At 39.9% G+C, this 26,227-nt stretch overlaps 1 protein-coding gene across 1 annotated transcript in view; it reads left to right on the top strand.

The window, feature by feature from the left end:
- LOC104965253 (tetratricopeptide repeat protein 28-like) overlaps positions 1 to 26,227 on the top strand; it is a 91,722-nt gene that overhangs the window by 3,867 nt on the left and 61,628 nt on the right. The window contains exon 2 of the mRNA XM_010794209.1: positions 7,165 to 7,536. Coding sequence (XP_010792511.1) covers positions 7,165 to 7,536 — 372 coding nt within the window. The remainder of the gene's footprint in view (positions 1 to 7,164; positions 7,537 to 26,227) is intronic.

The raw sequence follows: 26,227 nt of genomic DNA, 5'->3' as shown, positions 1-26,227 counted from the left end.
TGTGGTGACAATAATGAGTTGTTATTCTTGTGTTAATAGGAACGCAAATAATAAACAATAATGTATTTGTGTTCAGTCTCAGGTCTGCCTCCAGCCTCGTCAGTATCATCAACGAAATCCTCTTAAAATGTGGGCCTTCATTACATAAGAGAAATGACAGTTTGGGGCACAACTAAGGAGTTCGAGAACAAGCACCTACAACTCACCGTCACCGGCCCATCGGCGTACCTATGAGGCTGCGGCAAGTTTGTCGTGAAACGTTACCCCTACTTTGGTGCCGTCCTGATTAGGTTTTGACCTTAAGCTTACCATGTATGAAAGGGGGATACTTTTCATACATGAGAACTTATGAAACCAATTTGTTTTAATAAAGTGAATTTCACGAAATTGGTGATCCGCCAATTCGGGTGAAACTCATTGTGTATTTTGATATGACGACAACGGTCAAAGTCAAATACTACCTACCATAAAGACAATAGGTTGTTGTATTACAAAAAATATTAACATTGTGGTTTGGCTGTCTTTTATACCAGAACTGCTAACTGGTCACCGAGATCATTATTTTTTTATATAATAGTTTGTATTTAATAGTTTGACTTGAGAATAACTTTTATGGTCGAAAGACACAAGCTTACTGACGAGGCCTGAGAAGGCCAGGCTGCCTGAGTGACCGTTTTTAAGCTGTAATATGTTAGTTTTTTTATTTATTTGTGTTCCTATTACACAAAATGACAACTCATTTTTATTGTCACCCACACAATCTTTTCCTTAGAGGTTTTAACCTTCCTTTTTTTTTGCCAACAAAAAACTTTGGTTACGTCTAAAGTCATAAGACTCGGGGGTAGAGGGATAATGACTGTCGTTGTTTTCGGGGGCCTTGTAAATAGTTAATTTTATTTTCTTCTTGTGTTATTCATCACCCGAACTATAACTCATTCTTTTTCCAACTATTTGCGACCCACTCTGTACCAGACGCCTCTCGTTTAAAAAGCGGACGCGCCCTAGGGTTAGCAGAATAATGGTTGCAAGGGTCCCTAAGATACGTTTCTCCAGTTACCCCTGAGGGACTCCTCAACTTTGACTACGAATTTCCCAGGGGGGAACGCAAACTTTATTCACTGCTGTCCCTGGGACTGTATTGCAGTTGTCATCGGCGTCAACCTCACTCTTCCTGCCGTGTCCCAATACTATCTAACTTACGGTTTTTCACGGTCGTGCGGTGATGACCACCTTCTCCGAATTTTTACTCACACCCATAAAGAACCGGCACTGAACGGTATTCTTGCTGTCATGTTAAAGTGGGGTTCGCATGCCACCCTCTAGCGCAGCACGGCCCGCAAGCCCAACCCCCGAAAGAATGCAAAATTAGAAGGAAAAACTATGAAACAATACAGATTTCAGTTTTCTGAGCCCCTACTCTCCCCCTTACTGACAGCAACAAAAGTCAGAAATTATTCAATTAAAATAAAGAAGTAAAAACAATAAGTGTGGCTTGATATTGAGTAAGAAAAAGGTTAGATAAACGCTGTGAGAATGGATCTGCGGAGAGCATTTTCGCCGCGATCCCAACTCGTCTATTACCAACGTTCATGGAGCTCTATGCCTAAGTCAATGGGACTCCCTGAGAGTTGAAACTCGACGTTAAAGGGTCCCCCCCTTGCGTTGGAAAGTGACGACAGGGACCCTGACATAACGTCAACATAGGCCGAGTTGGGAGTGAGAATGTGTTGCCATTCTTCATAAAATTATGCATTTTCTTTGCTTTCCGCTTTACGGAACTGCAGATCCAGCTACCTAGTCCTCTTCTGTCGCACAAATGGGGCGGCAGCAGCTGTGTCTGTAGGGACTTGGCTTGGGAACTTAATGGTGGCTGGTTCAAGTCCCAATCGGACCAAAAAAACACGGAGTCTGTCTGGTATCTGGAGAGATGCCGCCTCAAACCCCAAACTGCTTCCTGGTGCTGGAAAGCCTGGCAACCTCTTTGCTCTGGCACCTCTCTATAAAATGCATGTGTTTGTGCATATCTGTATTTATATGTGTGTGTACCGTGAATTCAACAGAGTGAAAATTAAATTCCCTCACGGATTAATAAAAGTTAATTTATACTATCAAATGGCAAAACATTTTGTTGTAGCCAGTCTATGACAGAGCACAAGCCGCCATGAGGTAGTGTACTGTTCAGGGACGAAGGTTCCCTGGCGCACATTCTTTTCTATGGACGAGAGCTCTAGTTAGATTCAGGGTCCATAATGTTTAGTCTCACTGATGAAGAATGTTGATTATTACACTCCGAACTAGTTAAAACCTTGAGCTACAGAAGGGGTTCTTCAGAATTGGTTTGGCAACCGCTGTGTCAACTCGTGACACACCACCTGTCTTGTCAACTCTCCGGCTGAAACTCCAAATAAACCATCAGTGTTTGACATCAAACCTCCAGCTCTCCTCGTGTCTCTCTGAGTCCTCCTGACTCTCCATTGCTACAGAAGTTTCCCCCACACTTATAATACATTTTAGGTAAAAGTTATTTGTTTTTATTCCAGATTTGGATACATTTTTTCGACCTCATGTCTTTTTTTCAATAAGGTAAGAGGACCTTATGAAGCATGCGGCAAATAAGAAAAAAGTTTTTTGTCTCGTCAAATGTGTTAGTTATGTTTATGTATTATATTATGTCTGTCATTTCCTGTTTTATTTTGTACTTACGTCCCCTTGTGTGTTTTTCCCGCCATCATCAGTGTCTGCCCCGCCCTTGATTGTTTCCACCTGTTCCCACGCACCTCATGGTTAAATAGTCCTGTCTTTCCCTGTTCTGTGTCAGTTCATCTTGTTTGTTTCCCCGAATGGTCGTGCCAAGCCTCAGCTCAGAAAGAATTGCTTTTCTCTCATGTCAGGTTTTGTTATTTTGTTTATTTTGTAGGCTTACGTTTTTATTAAGTCGCTTAGTTTTTTCCTCCTTGTGAGCGCTTTTTGTTATTTCCACTACCTACTTGATAAGAGGGATTACCTGACCTGTGACAATAAATATACTCTTTGTTACATTCAAGACTTTGTCTCTGGGTCGTGCATTTGGGTTCATCAGTTTGTGTCGAGGTCCTGACAGAAAGTTTGTTATTGGCCCGAGACAAATTGTATGCTTGATATTTTTTTGCCACATAGAACGCTCATTTTAGAAAACTTGGGATGATTGTAATAAAAAGGATTTATTGGTACCATATCTGCTCATGGAAAATGCTATATGGTATACTTTCCAGTATTAGTTTTCATAAGTTCAGATGCATTCAGATAACATATAAAGGGCCAATAGGTGTTAATTTCACCATGATTGGGGTCAGAGATTTACATCCACTTCATTTGCCCATCTCATTTACAGTAATATGACTTAATAGAAATAAATCTAACACTCGCACATTAGAATCACGTAACAATTACTACGATTCTGTGAACATGTCTGCAGATACCATGTCTTCTTTTCCAATCTTGTTACATTGCTCAGGTTAATGTCTCTTTGTTTGCAGAGGCACACAAGACAATTAGCAGGAATTAATGCCTTTTGTTCTAAACAAAGAAAAACGATTTTCGATTGTGATAGAAAAAGTCTTGGCTCTGATGGACAAGTGATATACAGAGGCTATTCTTACTCCGATTGCAGCTCTGTCCCTCTTGTTCTGTTTACACAAAGTGCAATTGTGTGAAGCTGCCCGCTCCAACAGCTTGTGTGTGTCGGTCACTTCAGGCTAACTAGGGAGGCCAACAGCAGTTGTTCAAAAATTGCAGATGTCATATTTGGACAAAGCAAAAAATACATTTGATAACAGCTTTTGTTTGTAGAAAAACACCCAAACAAATGTTGTGATGCTGTTGTGATGCTGTTTAATTTGTGGTAGATTGGTGATCAGATTTGGTGCTTGACATCTCTGTAAAATGTCAGAACATTCTTTAATTATAGCTTCCATACTGAACATTTGCTCCCTTAGTATTTTATTCAGACCTGTTTTGGGTTTTGATATATTTTTCTTCGTTTAAATGTTTTTTGAGTCTTTCAGCAACACTTGTTCCAGAAGTGGATGCAAACAAGATAACTATATTTCTTTGGCAAATCCTTCACATATTTACAATATGAGAAGATGGAAATGGCGTTGTTGACTCAGATTATTTTAGTTGAAACATTTGAAATGTCCTGGTTGCCAGCTTTAAACAAATGCATGTATCTTTTGGTATAGACTGCTCCGTTTTTCATTTTTCTTTAAATGTATTTTGAGCCTCAACATTTTGATAGAACCCAGTCCCCAGAATTGCCCAAAACCCAACCCCCCAAAGAGTGTATAGAGCTTGAAGGCCCACACCGTAGCTAAGAGCTGTATCTCCTACTTTAAAAACGTCTTATCTCCAGCGGATGAGTCTATCACAACCAAGATCAGAGCTGATTAGGTTAATAACTGCAGATTACCTTCTCGGATGAGTTCTGGGAAGAAGCCCTCAGCTTGCTGTCAACTTTGATTTGCTTCAGTGTCTGCAACTTCTTAAAGTAATTCAATGTTTAACTTGCCAAATATTCTATATGTACCATACTGTTTTAATGTAGTTGAACAGGAATTTTTAAGTTTACTGTTATAGTAATCTCTTGCGGCACTAAAACATTTGATTAGAAGATCTCCAGCGAATGACTGACTGATTTAATGGAGTATTACAGTAAGCAGGAATCTTTATTTCAAGGTAATATTCTGCATAAACCTTTTTTCCAGCGTACTCTAGATGGATGGACGTATATTATTAAATTGCAATACGGTGTGTAACAGCTTTAATTAGTAAAGATGGCATTAGGCAAGATATATCTTATCATGGTGTGCTTAAAAGAGTTTTATAAAATGTAGTTTTTGGCAAGGACCTAAAATAAATAACCCATAAAATATCAATAATACAGAGAAATAGCGATGCATGGCACAGAATTCAAAATGGAACCACTTGTAGTCCATTACATTTAAGGAGGATACCATCATCATGTTGGTGCCAAAAAACTGGTTTCACCTACAGTAAGAGCACTACAGCGGCAGAGCTAACACTTTAGTTTAGTACCTCTTGTGCATGTGGTTTAATTTGTGAGCACTCAACATTTCTCAATGATGTGTGACTGATAGCGTTATCTCAGTAGTAAGTGATCATTGTGATACACTATTTTCCTAAAGCTTTTAGGGTATTTCTGTTACCAGCAGACCTCATAGAAGGGAGCCAAATAAAACACATTTATCTAATTAAAATACATCAAGCATAACATTATCATTCTACATTTATTCATATTTTTAAAGAGGACATATCATGCTCATTTTCAGGTTCATGATATGTATTTTGTGCCTCTACTTTGACTTGTTTACATGCTTTAAAGTGGACCTATTATGCTATATTTTAAAAATATATTGTATGGCCATACCTATACAAAACATGTCTGTGAAGCTTTTTGCTTAAAATACCAAACAGTTCACCCATTGTCGCCATGCCTCCTACTGCTCATACCCCTCTTTTGCAGCCCTGTTAGAGAAACACGGATTTTGGGTCCTTAGCTTAAAAAAAAAAAAAGAGGAGGCGGAGCTAATGCCTGATCAGAATTCTACCGGAGATAAAGTAAAATTCTGCTGTGTTTCTAAAATCCTGGACTCTTAATTGAAATGTCAGGATTTCATCAGTTCACTATGAACCAGAGCTCAGAGAACCGTGTACAGTCAAGACTTAAATCTTGCTTTTTACTTTCTGGCCCTTGATTGTTTCCAAGTTAATCACATCGCCATCTGTCAGTGGAACACTTAATTAGAAATGCCATCAACTAAACAGTGAGTAGAGAAGTTGTTCAGGTCTTGGAGTGCTCAAAACCTCAATAAATTAATCTTTCTCTTACAGGATAAAAGAGTTGCTGAGCCAAACTGGAGAAGTTTGATGCCAAGTGTGATGTTTGCTCCAGAAAACTCATTCATACAGAGCACTGATGTATAGGGAACAGTATCTCCAAACTATGTATTGCCTTACCTTGGCTGTTGCTCTGAGCCATGGATGATGCTTTTGTAAGTTTTAGGAATCCCTCCAGTCTGCATATTTTAGTTGTGTGTGTGTGTGTGAGGGGAATAGAGAGAGAGATAATGAAGGCCTTGGTGTAAGCTCTGGTGAAAGGACAAATTTGGAAACACCAGATCGGGGAGGGAGGCAGCGTCTCAAGATCAAACCTCAGTGAGCACATTTAAAACAAAGTTTGAATGAGAAGAACAGAAGCCTCCTCGTTCTGTCTGAGCCTCCGTCTGACTTCCCTACTTTTTCGTCTCTGAGGAATTTAGCCGTTACCACCGAGTAGAAACGAAAAAGTGCACCCAGCTGTTTGGCGTCCCATCTGCCAGAAAGTACATGATATCATGCTAATGAAGCTGCAGCAGTTTCGGAGTCATACTGCGTGTCTATGTGTAACAGCAGCGAAAGGCATTTTTTCGTGTTGTGTTTCTAAACTTATTTTTGTTTCTACAACACTGAGCAAAAAGCCTTTCTCATTAGTCAGTCTTTACATCGGCCTCTAAACCAGTGTGACCAGACCGATATACCGGCAGGTGCTTGTTATTTGTTGTCCTGCAAATACACTGATATTAATATAACTGCTCTAATATCAGCCTAATTCATAATTCATACTATTTATTTATTGGTAATCACTACATACCCTGCTGAAGAACATTCGTCTATTTATAAACCACTTACTGTTTTATTGTTGGTCTTTTTGTTGTAAATAGACAAATTAGAGGTTTTAAATTATGGAATAATTTACAGGTTATGTTCTTTATTAAAGGACTTATTGCGTAGTCTATGGAAAGTACAATTTAAAAAACAAAAAAAAAGGTCAAAAGTAATAGTAAAAATGCCTGTCACAGCTTCCCAAAGTCCAAAGTGAAGGACTCAAATGTCATGTTATATCTAACCAACAGTCCAAGGACCAAGCTTTCCCTTTTACAGTGATACAACTGCAGGGAAAAGCAGCAAATCTCCAAGTTCGAAAAGCTGGAACCATCGAATATTAAGAATTTTACATTTATTTAAATGTGACAATACTTTCTGCTGGTTGTCTATCTAATGGGATAATTGTGAAAATTAACCAATGTCTTCTCTCTCTCTTGCCCTGCCCACTTCCCCTACTCCCAGTTCTCTCTGTTTGGTTCTCGCTCCACCAGCAGGACCACCAACCCTCCCTCTTCCTCCTCCTCCTCTTCCTCTCCTGTCATTCCTTCAGCCTCGCCGGTGAAAAGGGACCGACTGCCCGTCCCCCCCGTTCCTCCTCCTCCTCCTGGCCTCAGTAAAGCAGAGTTCCTGGACCGTGTGCGGCGCAGTAACCAGGCCTGCCAGCAGGGAGAATATGCTCTGGCTGTGCAGCTCTACAGCGAGGCACTCACCGCGGACCCCCAGAACTGCATCCTATTCAGCAACCGCTCCGCTGCCTACCTCAGACTGGGAGAGTACAGCACCGCTCTGGATGACGCCATCAAAGCTCGTCTTATCAACCCCAAATGGCCAAAGGTAAGAGGTTCAACACCTCACTGTCAATCACACTCCTCTAATGATGAAGATACTGTGTAAAGGGTTAAAGGGGCCCTATTATGCTTCTTGGGGTTTTGGTGCATGTAAATGGTCTACTAAGGCTAAAATCCTAAAGTTCCCTCCAAAGGGAGTATCTCTCCCCCCCCCCCGACTGAAACACCTCCATTGTTCTCTCTTTCTTCCAGAACAGAGTGACATCACCACGAAACACTCACACGTTTATTGGCTAGTGACATGTCACAGTAGAAGCACAACATTTGAACAGAGATGTGCATAATATACAGAGGAATATGAATTTACAGTATATAATATATATATATATATATATATATATATACACAGGGGTGCACATAAGTGGTACGCAGGAACGCATGCGCGGCAACAATCTGAAATGAGTACCGTCACTTGTGTCACAAAGCGCATTTGCGTACCGACGTACTTGTGAAGCTTTTCCAGAATACGATACAGAGCACCTGCCACTGGATATAATCTCTGCTTTTCTCCTGTGGTTGGCTAAGTTTGTACCTGACTTCACGGGGAAAATGCAAAACCTTATTTCCTGTCCTTCTCTCCCTGATCCTGTCACACTGCTTGTAGTTTTATTTTATTGTTACCAATGTACAGCAGCTGAAAACAAGCCTCTTATTTAGATGCATCGGTCCACATGTTGTGCTTGTATCGCGTAATGTTGAGCTTGTGCTGAATAGCCTTTCTGTTTGTTTGACAAGTGTGTTTGAAAGGGACAGCACGCACATATATAACTCAGCATAATGAGATGTCCTACATGTGTGCTGGCATTAGCAGATCCAGTCTGGTGACAGTGATGATGATGGATATCTCAACAAGTAGACAGATGTGTATGATGTTGCTGATGTTGGTGCTTTCTGTAGCTGTACATCAGTAGAGGAAGGAAAATAAAAGGTTCGGAGGCTGGGTTGGACAATATAAAGAAATATACTGAGGGATAATAGTTGTTCATGTATATTCAGTTTTTGAGCATGTCATAAGCATGTTTTGTCTTGACTATATTACAACTATATTATAATAAAATAATATAGTATTTATATTATTGAATTGATTATGATTATTAGTAGTGTTTATTTGCATTAATTATATTTTAATCTTTTGAGGCTACGTATTTGGCAGGAAATGCAGACGTATTCACCTGTAAACGCAACACTGACGACGCTAACATGCACATTTACCATTTACCTCACCGTATAAAAAAGTAACTGTGTTGATAATAATAATAAACAGGAATTATATTTGCAAAGTAGCCTACTTTGGGGGGGGAGGGCCTCATCTCACAATGTCGCTTGGGTCCCCAAGTTGGCCAGGGGCGGCCCTGTGTATATTTGCCACAATACGCTTACTTTGTTTACATTTTTTTATTTCTTTGGTTTTATTGGTCATTACCAAACTTCTTATTCAAAAACTCCATGAAGCTCCCCCAGATATTTTCAAAAACTGCCAGCTTTCCTATAGTCACAATATGCTTACTAATATAGAACTGCACTTGTTCATTTGGCGGAGGCTGTGGCACAAATAGAATGAAATGTTAAGTGGCATGTTCATCATAAGGTCACTATCATCTGTTTCATATGTAAATAAGAGACAGTTGGATTGGGTCATAAGCTATATGAAAATGATTGTCCCAGTAAAAGCTGTACTACCAAAATTGTTGGTATGCAATTTCCACATCTGGGCCAATTTTAGGGCACACACAGATCATCTGACCGGCTGTCAGCCGACGCTGGCCCAGAACGGACTATCTGGGTGGTAGCTATGTTTAACTTTGGGAAGCTTGTGCTACATTACATCTGCATTATGCATTACTCTTGTACAATTTTTAGATACTTGTACCTCACTTGATTCATTCCATCCATATATTTCACAGGGAAATATTATACTTTTCTCTCCACTGTATTTATTTTAAGTACTTTGCAATACAGTTAAACAAACCATATGTACTTTTTTCCCCCTAGGTTCTAAAGGAAAAACATAACATTTAAATTGTGAGGTCTTGAAGTAGCATTGGATCATTCTTTAGGTTAAGAAAGCATTATTTATCTGATTCTGTTTGTCATCTTCTAACTTCATTTACTTAATATCTGGACGTCTGAGTACTATTCAACCACTGTCAACGAGGAAGCTTGATTTTTCAGCCAAGAGCTAACATGATATATGTTAATATTAAATTACATATTTATTGATATATCCCCTAAAGTTGTGACATCACATGAACTGCTTTCACATCTTTGATTTCCATTTATGTGTGCAAGATAATTATTATAAATAAATGTGCAGTGCAACACATTTGCAGCAAATTTACTAAAGAAATGAAGGGCTGGAAACTACATCAAGTACTCTTTTAAACTGGAAGTGGCTCTTTACTGTACATGCAACACAGAGAGGAAGAGAAGGATGGTGAGGGCTGAGGGTATTTTAAAGCCATTCAGAAGGAGGGTAAGCAAGCAGGCAGGAGACTGTTTGCCAGGGCCACCTCTGTCTGGACGACTGGGGCCGGGCCAGCTTCAACTTCCTTTCTCTGTGTGGAGAATGGACGGAAGTGGTGTTTTGGGTGTGTGTGTGTGTGAGAGTGTGAGAGAGAGAGAGAGAGAGAGAGAGAGAGAGAGAGAGAGCTCTGCACGGCTGCTATTTTGTTTTCTGTATCCTGGCGAGGCCTTGGCCTGAGTTTGGCACTTAAAGACAATAACAGAGGCAGCATTCCTGTGTGTGTGTGTGTGTGTGTGTGTGTGTGTGTGTGTGTGTGTGTGTGTGTGTGTGTGTGTGTGTGTGTGTGTGTGTGTGTGTGTGTGTGTGTGTGTGTGTGTGTGTGTGTGTGTGTGTGTGTGTGTGTGTGTGTGTAGTGTGTGTGTGTGTGTGTGTGTGTGTGTGTGTGTGTGTGTGTGTGTGTGTGTGTGTGTGTGTGTGTGTGTGTGTGTGTGTGTGTGTGTGTGTGTGTGTGTGTGTGTGTGTGTGTGTGTGTGTGTGTGTGTGTGTGTGTGTAGTCGTAGTGTGTGTGTGTGTGTGTGTGTGTGTGTGTGTGTGTGTGTGTGTGTGTGTGTGTGTGTGTGTGTGTGTGTGTGTGTGTGTGTGTGTGTGTGTGTGTGTGTGTGTGTGTGTGTCGCTTGCATAGTGGCGGTGTCATAGCAGTGGGCTTGCCGCTGCATTCGCTGTGGGTCAAATGCAAGGTCAAGACTAATGAAGTACCAATAAGAGAGTCTTTCTGAGAGGAGAGTTTACTTCTGCTTGAATTCTCTCTTTCTTCTCTTCCCTCGGTCGGCTTTGCTCTCTTCTCTTTTCTTTTATTCTCTTCTGCTTGCCTCCCACAGTTGGTCCCACTGCTGCCCCTGTCGACTTTTCTGTTGGCACAACACGCTCAAACACACACTCGCTGTATCAAACACACACAGAAAAGGGCGACTCGGTCATGGGAACAGAGGGGAGTAGCTGGTCAAAAAGTTGCGAATGTTTGGTGCTTATCTGAATAACAACACAGTACAGAATAACAAAAAGTGTTTGCATCTTAATGTTGTTTTCCGTCGTTTTGTGCAGCTTTATCTTTTTTGTTGGTGCATTGAATGCAAAGCTTTGAGAAAGCCTTTTGTTTCTTTGTCATTCAAATGAAGTCACATCACAGAAAATGCTGCAGGAGCGAAAGCCTTTCTTTTGACTCGCTGGAGTGTTTTTCTCCCACAGACCCGACTGTTTTGTTTTTCTGTCATCCACACACAAGCTCTACGTGTTTTTGTGAAGGTGTTAGGTACTTTCAAAGAGGCTGTTATCCACATTCAGGTGCAATTATTAAGATCCTTAAGCTCAAAGCAGTCTGGGAAATGTTTGCCGTTTGCATTTCATGACGTCTGTTTGGCCCAGAAAAGAGGAAGGAGGCTCAGCGGCTGATGGCTGCACCTCTGATCTGTTTCAGGATCAGAAAGTTAGGAGCGCTCCTGACTAAACAACCTCAGGACTTATACCTGCAATAACTTGTTCTCTGGGTCATCAGAAACAAAGGTGAACATTGACTTATTATCACCTTTTAAATTGATCAGTTGACCTTGTTCAGTGTTTCCCAAATAATTTGATTCTATTTGTGGGGGCACCGCACCGCACCAGCCACCAACCCCCGGCAAGAAAAGCCAAAGGCCCCTTAACCTATTCGGGTGGCCCACGCATCCAGCCCCCCTTAAATAAGAAAATACATGTGAGTTCATGTCTACTGTAGACAACGTTCTTGTTGCTCTGTGTTGCGTTGTTAATGAGTGAGACACACCGGAGTGGAGAATCTGTGGGGTTTATTCTCCCAAAAATATAATTTACAATTTAGGCATTTAGCAGACACCTTATTCCAAAGCAACTCACAATGACCAATTACAGGGACATTCTCCCTGGAGTAACCGAGGGCTAAGTGCCTTACTCAAGGGCACACTAGTAGTGGTGTTCCAGGCGGGGTTTGAACTCGCAATCTTCCGACCATCAGCCCACCTCACTATCCATTAGTGAGATCCATTTGTGGCGGACGATATTTAATTGTGGCGGCCCGCCACAAATAAATCAATGTATGGGAAACACTGTTGTTAGCAAACAGTTGCTCATGGTTGAACTCACTGTATACATCTAGCCATGTATATAAACAATGAATTCAACAAATAATTATTGACAATTGTGATAATAGATTGATTGTTTTAGTCATGACAATTGAACATTTTCTATTCTTTGTATATTGAATCTTGATAAAAAAATAATATTTTCACAATTTCCTGACCTATATTACAGATAATTACTTAATAGATCAAACCAGAACATCATTAAATGGATATAAAATTAAATGTCAAGTAAAGTATCTTACTCTTGATAATCAGAGCTTTCATTGCAACTACTTCCAGAAACAATAGTCCCTAATAATAACAAATGTATTATGCTGATAATTCACATCAAAAGGGACACTAATACACATGCATACAAAACTCTCATTCACCCCCAATACAGTGGAGAAGAAACTAAAACACAGGGCGAGTTAAACCAAAACTATTGTCTAATTTAGAAGTAAGTGAAGGAATATATTATTTTCAGCTTGTTGGACTGACCCTTTATACACAGTAGGTGTTATTTAGGGTTAACATCCTAGATATTCAGCTGTGGGACTAAGTGTAGCTGGAATCAGTGCAGATGATCAGTTAACGGCTCTCTGCTCTGAAGTGGGAGCCAACCAGATGGCAGCCAGCTACGCCTGTTTACCCAGAAGGCCTCGGAGACGGCTCAGGCTTCCCCTGTCATTAAGAAACTACTCTCCAACCACACGCTGCAAAAAATATTACCGACATACGTGCAGAGGAACTCAGAGTCCCGTGTCTTTAAGTATGACCCTGGACCTAAAATGGCCTGTTGAGGAAGGCTCCCCACATGACAGAGTTAAGCACTATATCTGATCTAAGAGAAGATTCAATTTCCGATTTTTGGGATCCTCCCCGATCGGACAAAAAGTACGATCCCATGAATTGACCCTGTGTTGATGGGATGGTAATGTTCTCTGGTGTGTTCGTGCTGCATCCGAAATTGTGCCATAGAGAACTCTGGGTCAGAAGGGTAATCCAGGACTTACTGCAGAGCATGTGAGGAGAGGGAATAAGACTCCAGCAGGGAGACATTTCACTTGCATCGCTCCACTTAAAATACTGTTTCTACTCACTGCGACACATTTCCATCCAGAGGAATGGAAATAACTGTTTGACATGGCGCATGTGAAACCATTAGGTCAAATGTTTTATTATGTGAGCAGATGTTGCAAAGAGTCACAGCTTAAACAACTAGTCCGTTAACTTGTTCGTCAATAAATAGGACATTACAGCATGCATGGTGGATTTACAAAATAAATAAATAACATAAGCAAAGATCTCTCACAACTCTTAACAACCCCTTTAGGAAACAACTTATATGCTCACAACAAAAAAACACACACTAAAGGTAACCTCTTTATTTTTAGAGAAAATATGAATCTTTTTCATAACTCTGATAAACTATTTTATTATACTATTTTTGTATGAGGGATAATGTGAAAAAACAAAAAGCATGTTTCGACATTCATTTACTTACCTCTGACTATAACCACACGATTTAGACACAGCTATGCTTTGGGATAAATCTAACTGACCGGACTTTCGGTTTATTTTTGTTGATGCTATTAGAACATTTCCTTTATTTTTGGGGCTGTAACTTTTCACAATTTCCAGGATACAGTTATAATACTAACCAAGTTCCAAGACAATTTTTTAATTAGACTGAACATTTCTGTGGATTTTGGCTTCCTGGAAGGAAATGCCAAGAATTTAAACCAAAGTAAACATCCATTCATTATTCACGTGCCATTGGAAACCACATATACTGCGTGTGTATATGTATATATGTATAATTGTGTGTTTGTATGTAGACATACTGTATAGCAGCTGGCGTGCTGTGCACTAACTTTAATACTTTTATGTATTGCAGCAATTAGTTGGAGTTAAAGGTTTTAATTGGGTTTCAGAAGTTACAAGTCGTTCAACAAAAATAAAACACTATGCAGGGATCAGGCTTTAAAATGGTTTGCATTCTAATAAAAATAATGCATGTCAATAACAGGATTAATAACACAATAACACCACTTAATAAGTGGAGTGAATACATGCATTTGAATCTGTCCTTTACTGTCTTAAATTTGACTGATTTTGTTAATGTCTTTTATAAATTATAATACATTGGATAATATATGTAATGTAAAACTTAAAACCATAAAAGTGAGGCGTACAAAATACATGTTCTTCTAATCCCAAGTGGAAATGACACCCTCAGTTGTTACTTATTAATTGGAGGCGGATCAGCTGAACGCTGTCTCTATTTTCGCTCCATACCTGAATCCACACATGTGCAAATATCACTTTTCCAGCATCTCACCCTATAATCAGTTCCAAATTACACACTTCTTTCCAGGAAACGTCTTACGGAACCTGCTATATTGAGTCATGTAGAAAAATAAAGGATGTCAACATTGTTTGTCTCAGCCGCCACTAGAGCGCAGCACCGTCGTGGTGGGAAGCTTGGTGACGACCTCAGGGAACTCAAACACAACTTTCCCTTTGTTACAGCAGCCCTCTCATGACTCACATCACATGAGCCGCACAAACATGCACCCCCCCATGTAATCCACCCAGGCAACAGGCTGCACAGAACTTCAGATATAGCATGCAGGGTTTGTTTTAATGTCCGTCTGGGTGTGACAATGACCATTATGGATTTTTAAGTGGCTCGGTTTTAATCCTTTTCTGTTTCCTCTTCTTATCCTTTTCCACCTTCCTTATCACGCTCATTAGCAGCAGCAGCAACTAAAGCTTCCCATCTGTGATATGTTTGCAGAAAAGTGCATATCAGCAGCAAATAACCTGCTGCTCTCTCCGTCTCTCACACCCAGACTTGCACTAACTCTCGCCTGCAGAACGTAATGAGTTTTGATTTTGCCTCAAAGTGGATTGGGCCTAATTGTCCGGTATTAATGGGGAGATATGCTCTCAGTTCTCTGCTTGCAGGGTTGGTTCTGACTCTGCTGAAAGACATCAGCTCAGACTCGGGACAGACTCTGCTGTCTCAGCAACCAAACTGAGCTATGGGAGCTTTTTTTACCCATTCTTTATCCTTCCCCCTCTGAGTTCATCTCTCTTGCTCACAGTTGGGTGCCTCGGCTGTCTGTGCAAAGAGAATTGCAGAGGAAGGAGAAAGATAACAGCAGTGGGGGATAATGAAAGGGTGACTTGGTTGGACTTGAACATGGTTTGGTGTGACTGCTATCAGAGTGTGAATGAGAGCAAATGAATGTCACAGGATAAGGATTTAGGTCTCAGCTCATACTCTCTACCCAGTGTTTGCAGCAAATGACCTTAGCGAAAGCAGCTCATGGTGGAAAACCATTGCTAGGAATGTATATCACATCACCTGTACGTTTGTGCACGTGCATGCATGTCTTGTGAGCATGCACATAACAGGAGCCCAAACTGAACACTGCTCCAGAGTGCTACAAGTAAACCCGTAATGGGTACCTACCTTTAAAACTTAAAGATGTTTTGCAGGATTACAATTTTCACTATGTTTGTTAAGCATGCTAACAGTAGTGCTAATTAGCACTAAGCACAAGTACAGCTAATGGGAATCTCATTATTTTTGCAGGAATTGGTCATAAACCAAACCAACCACATTTAAATGTTGACCCAATAGTAGGGCTGCACGATATTGAAAAAAACTGACATTGCGATATTTTTTTCCCCTGCGATATATATTGCGTTTTTTTAACTATACTTAACCGGATGAAGGATTTTAGTCACGGACGTCTGGATCTTAACTGGTTGACTCATCATACCTTAAGTCATGATCTAACATGTCATGATAATGCATGTTGCTTACCCTCAAATAAGGGGGTTCATCTGTGAATGAAGAAGAGAAGAACCTTTTTTTATCCAAAATAGTTACAGATGGCAGATGTTGCTTTTCTTTTTGGAAGTAAATCTTCATTCTCGCCGGTATTGTCCTCCTGTTCCTCGCTCATTTTTTACCGGTGTTTTGATGGTCTGCAAACTAGCGGGGCGGGACCTGCTGTGATCTGATCAAGAATGATTGTGATTGGTGGTTTGCTGTGTATGCAGAGCCTGCATGTCAATCACTCAAGTACCCCTGACATGAGAGCCGCGAAAGTTTTCCTTTTGTAGCAAGCAGCAAAATAATTGTAACACGACGTGTTTGAGTTAATGTACCTACTTAATATCGCACGTCCTAAAAAAAAAAATGATATCGCGGTTATCGCTATGACACGATATATCGTTCAGCCCTACCCAATAGGGTTCCTTTGTTATTTCTCCTGGCCAGTCAATGTTCAAATCTGACCCTTTGCTGCATGTTGTCCTGTCTCTATTACCCTATTTAGTCTTTTTGTCTGCAACAATGAAGATAGGACTGGCATAACAAAACATAGAAACAAAAAATATTAAACCAATGATGGCTACTGAAGATGGAAGTTCAGTGAATTACTAAATATGTGATGATTGATCCCCTGGGGAATAGGATCCAAACTTTGTAGAAACCCATTAAATAGTTGTCAACAAATATGTATTCACTTCGACTCAACTCTCTGAACTCTACATCATTGTGAGAAACGTCAGGGGATCACACAAGTCATTAGGATTCATTCCCTAGGGTCCATGAACGTCAATACTTAATATGATGCTTGTTCATCTTGGAGATGTAGAACATCTCACTTTCTAATGTTTTCAAAGTTCATGTTGATCCCCAACATCTGTAGAATTCATCCCCTGGGGACCATGAATGTCTGTCTGAAATGTCATGGCAATCCTTTGAATAGTTGTTGAAATATTTAAGTGGTCCCGTGATAAACCTTTACTTATCCATTATCTACAGTGTTTTCACCGAGATCACTGAACCCTGTGACCGGATCTACTGGAGCCTCATGCTTTGCTTTGGGACCTGTCATGTCCTTTTCATGGATCTTGTGACTTCCTGGTTACCTCTCAGTGTTTCAGAACAGAGCAGCTTTGGTGTAATAGAGCTGCAAAGGACAGCAGAAAGGAGAGAGGCGAGATAAACAACAGGAGAATGACTCACTAAAAACGGGGGTGTGTGTGTGTTGCTATTTCCAGACAGGGGTTGAGGTTAATGAACAATCACATATTTGGGACTCCTGTGAAGTCTGTGGAGGAGGGCGGTGTTGTGTTTGAGCTTCAAAGAGAGCGCTTTTTGTGAATTTGATGGGAGACTTTGTAATATAAGCAGGGTTCATATCCGGGAGTGTAACTTCCTCTCTTTATGAGGAAGGCCTACTTAAAATGATTTAACTGCAGCATAAATCAGTCAGTACAACTTGTTAGTCTTCAACTGGATTCCTCACCTCATCACTGTCGAGACAACAAGATTTAAATATTGGACAATTATCTCTTTTTAATCTAATTTAATCTTTTAGTGTTCAAATTAGGTGCATATCCTTATGTGTTGCTTTGAGCTAAAATAAAAAACTTTTAATTTGGGTTTAACTCATGATTCACTGCTTTATTGTTGATGTTTTCTTATGCTTTTCCCTCACTGTTGATACTATTGCTTTAGCTTTTTATTGCTTACATTAATTTGATCTTGTTTTGTTAAGCAATTTGGGCTGCATTTTTTTTAATGAAAATGTACTCTAACGGTTATTATGATAGCATTAATATATTTAGTTTTACGTTAAATGTCTGAGCAACTATTGGATGTTAACCTCTGCAGGTCTGAAATAAAAACGATTTAGTTTTAGTGGTTATATTTTCACTTCTCATGCTACCAAGCTTTAATAAGATGGTGAACAATATGCAAAATATTGGCATTGTGAACTTGTTGGCATGCATTAGCATTTAGCTTGAAGTAAAAACACAAAACTTGACTTTTAGTCTAGTTGGAAAACAATGGAGCTTTATGGCATAGATGAATAAGACACATTACAGTATACCTAGAATACACAGCTAATGCATGTTTGTAGGATCAATGCATTTTTGGCTGGTCTTCTTTTGGATTTCTTGTTCTACAATCAGAAAACTGTTCAGCCTTTATGGTTCATTTAATTTTCTAGATGGGGGAATGAGTCACCACTATATTGTGTTAGAGGCAACTGAGAAACTTTGGGATATCATACAGTTTATTTTAGGATTTCTAGGTCAAGTTATAATTGATAATCTTTTTTTACATCCACGTTTTCGCCTTCATCCTCCGCCACGCTCAACTAAAACCTCTCGTATCAGCTCGGATGCCCCTTCATGTTGCTGGACATTAAACTGACATGTTTCAGTTGTTCATGTCTCTCTCTCTCTCTCTCTCTCTCGCACACACACACTCACTCACTGGTGAGAGTGGTGTGTCTGCGGCCGGTCACCATGGCAACAATGGTTCAAATTATGGATTATCGTGTGTGTGTGTGTGTGTGTGTTAAATGAGGACAATTACTTGAAATGTAAAATTGTAGCTTGTTGGCTTTAGATGCTTCCCGAGGGAGATTACTCAGATTTTTTCTTTTCTTTTTCCCTGCTTCCTTTTTCCAGGTTCAAGTCTTTCTGTCAGAGACATCCTCAACGTAGCATTGAATATCAACACCCGACCCTCCTTGATAATGACATATACGTTAATGTTATATCAGTTAGAATTATTTCATTTTTTTTTTATTCGTCCCTCAGTTTGGCATACGGCTTGAATCTCTACAATACCCATAAGCCCTAGCCTCCGTTGGTATGGAGAACAAGCCGTTCAGAAGCACAAATATGAGAGGTAATAGTTAGTCGCTGAATTCATTTAGAATTGACCCAAAAAAGTGCTTTTATGTCATATGCAGATTTTTGGGGAACTTAACAGAGTTTAAAGCTTGGTGATGACCTTCAGTTGAATACAAACTCAATAGGCGCTTTCACACCGCAGTACTTTTCCCACTTTCTTTCTGATATAGTTCCGAAATGTTGCGTTCACACCAAAAAACTAAAATGAGTTCATCAGAACCTTTTTTACCCCCTTTTCCGTCCCTGTTAGAGAGTAGGGACTTTCGTGGGAGAAAAAGGTTCCTATTTCTGATTAGCTGGGCGGATTGCAAACCACGCCCCGTAAAACTCCCAAAAGGTTTTGTGAAGCCGCCATTTTATTATCCTCGCATTAGCATCATTAGCATTAGCCCAGCGCACAAACGCGAAGAGACTAACTTATGGCAACACAAAAGAAAAAATGGGGGCGGTGGAGATGAGGAGGTGTAGGCGTTCTGCCGATTTTATCCCCAACTCCGGGGACTTCCGGCCGTGGACTTCGAGTGGCAGTACACGCCGTGAAGTTGTTTGCGGCCTGCCAGTAAACCCAAAGCCGGAGAAGAATAAGTGACGTCAGCTGATTCATTTTCCTAATCCTCCCCCAGGGACTTATTCCGGTGTGAACGCGATCTGTACTTAGTTCATGAGAACTAAGTTCTGAGAACTAAGTTCTCATGAACTAAAGTGGGAAAAGTACTGCGGTGTGAAAGCACCTGTTAAAAATCAACCAGTTTTTGGAATGTAGTTGTTAAATTTGCCCTGATTATTGAACATGGAAAGTTCCATGCTTATCCAAGCTGCAGAAGTTTCAATTTTTAACCATTGTCATTATCATATCAACAGATTACAGTAGAGCTGTTGTTTGCTAATAATGTCTTCAAAGTTATCAGGCTCCATCAAATGATGGCAAAAAATAAGGCAAAAAAAAACAAAAATTGTGCTGAAGAGAAAGGGATAAAATGTAGTACTACTGTATATAATACTATAGTAAATTTGATTAGATTGAACTGTATTGTCATTTCAGAGATGAAATGTGTGTCCAACCAGAACATGCAAAGAGTACGGTATATAAAGTACATGGGGTTACAGTATATTCTCATATGAGGTTACAGTATCAAAGTTGTTGCATATGTGGGGCAAGGTGCAGATAGGTTTGTATAAATATGAAATAAATATTTACAAATAAGGTGCAAGGTGGTGTGAGGCATATACTGTATACGGATAAAGTGCAGGGGTTAGTCATATGCAGTTGTAATAAATATGTGCACAAAGCAGTGTGAGGTGCTGTGGGATGAAGCCCCATAAGCATGAAAGTATATTGGTACACTTATGTAAATGCAGGTATAAACAGGTAGCAGAAGCATGGAGGTAAAGTGGTCCAACTGTGAGTCCTGTAACATTTCAATGGGAACACTGAGGACCTTACTGAATGCAACCACAGGTGTCCCGAATATCTCCTGCCACTTTGCACCTCTATTTGACAATAAAAACCTTCCATATGGAGTAGAACAAGAGGGCTCTTGATTATGAAAGTCACCCAATGTGTAGAGACCCTGTGCACGCTCCCCTCAACATTAAATCAAACACAATTACAGGCTCATCTGTTTGGCCGGGCCCCAGCGACTCTGTGCCAAGCTGCCAGGCATCCTCAGCGGGCATATGTGCCACCAACTGTCAGTCTGACGGAGGGGGGGGGGTTGATTGTTAGTATCAATAACAACAAAAACTATTATGCTGTTGATTCTTCATCTTCTTAATACGAGAGAATGTCGAGCAACAACATGCAAGCGTCAAAGGATTAATGGACGCAGAACTCAGCAGTTTCACAATCAGATAGGGTTAATTCTCTCTACAGCTTATCTTTAACCCACAAAATGGAATTATATATTCATGATTTAGAGTGAAACTCTTCAAAAGCGGCATGTGCTTTTTTCTCCCTCACTGCAGGAGAATAATCTGGATGAAATAAGTAATCAAATATGCAGCTTTTACATGTTCAGGTCTCCTCCAGAGAGACTGGGATCTTCATGTACTGTACACTGATTACAGAAAAAGTACTGCGGAAGATATACTATAATATTTCACTGGCATTAATATTTAAATTGTATTTCTCTATATTACCAATCTAGCCGTTGCATGTTTCATGTATATTAAAACAATCCCACACTGCTTTCTAAATCAAAATCTGTCAACCGCTCCTTTATACACAGACAGACACATGTGGATGCATACTGTATGCCAATTATCTATTTTTGATTAATCATTTGGTTTATAAACTAGAGTACAGTTGTGAAAACAGTCCAAACCTCAAAACATATTTAATTACTTCAATATAACACAATTAAAAGCAGCATATTCTTAAAACTGATAAGATGGAACTTCATGATATCTTGTTTTTATGCTTGAAACATTATTGCATTATTAATTTATGCCATTGACTTATTATTCATTGACTTATTGCATCTGCTCTGCACATACAAATACCTAAAGCCCTAATTGTAAGAATGTGTTGCTTTTCTTTGTGTTTTGTGCCAGTAAACTATATACCAATGAATGTCCCACTGTTGCTTGGACAACACAAGATATTTAGAGACGTCTCTTAAGCTTTAGAAAACTGTGATGGGCATTTTCATTATATCAAACAAAGTTATAATACAATATTCAAATGCCTTTTTATAGACGTTTTTTAATATAAGACTGGGAAACAAAAAGGCAATATTTAATTAATTGTTATGCAGCATTAAGAGGAGTTCAATATAACGGATTTAAAGCATTATATTTTGTTCAATGGATTATTATAGAATAGAGTATCCTTTATTTTTCTCTACATATATCCAATGTGTAGTAACAAATAAACACTCAAATTAATTGTTTTAATGGATAATTCTAATAGTTGAAGTCACTGGCTTGGTGGCTATCTTTGGGTTTTTGGACTGTAGCTCAGAAAAAGTCAACAATTTGGATGTACTTTTTTACACTTTTCTGACATTTTAGAGAATTTATGAAACATTTAATTGACTTTAATGTGATAATAAGATGTAATAAGAATACCCATTTGCATCTCTATGGTGTTGAAAGTTATGGAATGCTTTGTACCCCCAGTAATCTGTTAATTGCAGAATGAAAAGAACCTTAGTGCCAAAGGTGTGAGTTTCTTCAACATGCTCTCAGCACCTTCTCCTCTCTGACGCTCCTCTCCCGTTATATCCAGAGAGGAGGAGGAGTGTTATGTCAGCTGGTTAAATATGACCTTCAGCAGAGTCCCGAGGGACCAGGCTCAATGTACAGCGCTCCACCAACACCAGCGAGCGTCGGTAATAAAGTAGAATATCACAAGGTGTGTGTGTGTGTGTGTGTGTGTGTGTGTGTGTGTGTGTGTGTGTGTGTGTGTGTGTGTGTGTGTGTGTGTGTGTGTGTGTGTGTGTGTGTGTGTGTGTGTGTGTGTGTGTGAGAGAGAGTGTAATATGCACAATTTAATACAACCTTGCCATAAGGCACAGACGGATCACATTTACTATTAGTTGTATGAGGAAGTGTGTCATGGAAATATAAGGACACACACACACAAAGACACACAGTCCTCTCTTATAATTTCCATTGACCACATGCTATGTATTTTTGGTTCGACACATACGGGCCTGCAGCATTAGATTGTTATTTTAAAATGATATTCAGCCCCTCATAGCGTTGTAATTATTGTGTGTGTGTTTCGTGCGCAGGATCAATATAATCTCTCTGCAGGAGGACAACACTGATACTGTTGACTCCAGGATGACCCGAGTATGATGAGACTCCAACATTAGCACAATGATCTCCTCCACATTGACATCAACACACACACACACACACACACGGCCGTATCTACCATTGAGGTCACCGAGGTCCGGACCTCGGTAATATTTTTCGAGCTGTGTATACAAAACTTGTGAAATAATTGCACTGAATGGGGTTCTTTGTAGTACTTCCATTTACTGCCGATGGGGGCGCTGCATAACTGCGTAGCCTCGATTAAAGCAAACAGAAGAAGACGACATGTATCAACAACAAACCACCGCAGCCGAGCAGCCCGGACTTGGACCGGAGCAGCGAAGGAGTGATGAAGTATCTAGAGATCTGAGTCCAGCGGGCTGCTTGTGTTTCTGTTCATCAGGACATCATATGACCAGCAGATCCTGTGTGAACGCTCTATGTTAGTCAGTGGACGTCCGACAACATGCACACTAACTTATATTGCAATTTGCAGCAATACTTTGGTTTAAATTGCGTGAATAAACTAGCTAGAGTGCTAAAGTGAATTACATTCATCCAATGTCAGAAGGGTTACCTTTTAACAAACGTTGTAATGTTTTTCTTTCATTTCAATTTGAGTAAAACAATGGAGATATAACATTGTATTGTTTTATTTTTACACTGACTCAGATGTAATGAAAAGACTATGTCAGTCGAAGCTCAGCTTTGGTAAGGAAGAGACAGGACAGGCAGAGAGAGAGAGAAAGTGATGGAAGTCAGGGAGGAACTGCAGGTATAGTCACACAAAAATAATGTAGGCTTAATAACCCCATCTATCTATCTATATATCTAAGTCGTCATCACTTTTGCAGTCTTTATCTTCTAGACTAAGTCACGGTTATATTTAGAATCATCGTCTTGTCGATCGCTCTAATATCATTCACAATATGAAGTTGAATTACAGTCTTCCATATGATTAGATGCTATTGGCTTATTATTATATACCTGTTTCTTACTTTACTATCTGCCCTTGTTTTCATATTGGGAACAATATATGATTGCTCGATGTGTAGTAACAAAACTACTATCGCCCTATCCACTTACATTTGTGCTGCAATTACCATAATCCTGTCTAGTGTCACGAATTAGTCATTCAGGGACCACCGAATATTGTCAGTTTATTGAATTTTTACTAATACACACTACACCTCTAGTGACTATCAGGGATAATTGCGTTATAGATCCACTAAAGACTAAAGGCTAGTGGTATGAAAAAAGATGAGATCGCTAGATCTAGTCTGTTACAAGGCGGCACGATATTTGTAAGCAGACAACATAGGCTACATCTATTGCAGTTATGATGTCATAATACTACAATTGTAGTACAAACACAAGTTAGCATCTAGTTTCTGTCATAATCCTGCTAATGAACTCTGAGTTGATGATTTAAAGGGGAAAGTCCGCTGGAAACGTAAAGTCCTTGTATGCATCTCAACTTAAAGCGTTTGCTCTTTTCAGTATGTAATGTGGTGCAGTCGTCCACCACAGCGGCGCTCCAGGGAGAAGGAATACAGCCCTCCACTTAATAGCTTCTCACACACACATGGAAGAACCCGACCACCCCGTCACATATGAGACTGCAGAAACATTAGCCGCTTGTCTCTCTTGATATGACACGAAACAAAACATATATATCTTACAGACTATGAACAATGGAATGGCAAGAGACAAGACACGAATGGTGAAAGAGGAAGAACTAATAACTGAATTGCTTTTGATTCTCAGTGGCCATTGATAGGATGTGTGTGAGACACAAGTTGACGCAAGGAGCCATGAAATTATGTCGTCTGAGAGCTGTCTGTAGCGACAACAATAAAAGCAACTATTTATGGAACAGCATATGAGATTGATATAGTATTCGCAAACAAGTAAGATCTGAGATTGGAGGATAAGTAGAAAGCGCGAGCAGATGGTAGAGCCTGTGTTGAGAGATAGTTTTGTATCAAAAAGAACTAAGAAAATCGAGTAAAACAGGAAAGTAGTATAAAATACAATCTATGTTGTAGTTTGTATGTCTGTGTCAGTAGAGTAGGTGTATGAGAGTGACTTTGGCTGAGTTATGGGTATTATAGGAATTGTCTAATTCGGATGGGTGTAAATAACAGATTACTAGTATGATCTCTTATATCTGAAATAATGTTTAGAACGTAAAAAATGATACAATGGTAGTGTCTATGATGGTGTGTCGGAACAGTTATGTGTTTGGCCTGTGTGTGTGGTGCTCAGTGCATAAATGTAATAGTATGACAAGGTCGCATAACTGAATGGTCTTGTCGCAACAGGTATCAATATCTTCTAGAAAATATTCAATACGAGTGAGTGAGTGTCTACTCTCAACATCCATTGACGGATGGTCCCTTTGTTTTCTGTTATGAACAACATAGACATCACTATGACAACACTGGCGTCTTATTATTGGTTCTTACTCTATAGACCAACTACTATGGTAGATCGACCCCATCAGTGACTTAAGAAAGTCTAGACCACTGGGGCGGTTAAGCTGATTCTACTGATACTAAGCCGAATCCCATTGACCAATCACACTCGTGGCGAGCCTTCCGGCCAGCTAAAGCACCCAATGAGGAGCAGACTGCCAATGTCACATGGTTTTTTTTAAAACAGTACTTTCGAACGATGTGTATATCTGTATTTGATAGAAGTCTATGACTACTTTTATTTATTGATACCGTCATTAAACATTTTCCTAATGAGCCTTTTGTTCTGGATTTGCTATTTTTCAAAGTTTTCTTGCAATAAAGTGTAATGTTTATGGGTTTAAATGATGTTCCCCAATGTTAGAACAATATATGTGATATCCCGATATATGCTTTTGGATGGCAGGGCTTACGCTTGTGATAGTGTTCGTCCCGGACTGGTGTTGTCCTATCTGCTCTCATCTAGTTTCTCCTGTAACACCTTGTACCCTAAAGTTAATAGATCACATTTCTTACGTGGCTTGATCACTAAGCTTTAGCTGTTACTCGCGCCCTTTGTCTTGGGACGTCATTGACAACTCAAGGGTCTTAAAAAGCATTGTTCCTAGACTAATGGCCAGCTGTCTTCAGTGGACTGTGTCCACTTCTTATGTTCCTTTTTTTGAAAGTTACTTTAGATGAATTAAGTGGTCACAGATTTTTATTTTGGAAAGAGAAAACAAGGGTATGAGGTTGACGCTCTGTTTCTGCGAAGCTTGTGTTTGTCAGGATTGTAGAAGGAGGTGTGGCTGGCAGCTGTGTATTGACTTTGCACTATGTTTCATGGTTCATCACCAGGACTTTCATTTCCAAACAGATCTCCTTTCTCACGGCCCGCGTCTGCCTACCCACCATATAAACTGTTAGAGATAGGGCCCTTATTTTCTTCTTTGTTCATTAGCATTGACCCTGACCATTCTTCATTCAGACACCTTTTCATCCAGACGGGCCTCAGCCCAGGGACTTTCGCATTATACCGAAGTGTTCCGTCTTCTCCAGTCTCTGTGGGTCTCAGATTGATGTTAATTCACGTGTGGAGAGAGTTACGGTTTTCTGTCACAT

This window comes from Notothenia coriiceps, unplaced genomic scaffold, assembly GCF_000735185.1.
Source record: "Notothenia coriiceps isolate Sejong01 unplaced genomic scaffold, NC01 NC01_scaffold00037244, whole genome shotgun sequence".
Lineage (NCBI taxonomy): Eukaryota > Metazoa > Chordata > Actinopteri > Perciformes > Nototheniidae > Notothenia > Notothenia coriiceps.
Note: the sequence above shows the minus strand (reverse complement) of the source record. Positions and strands in the feature narration are given on the sequence as shown.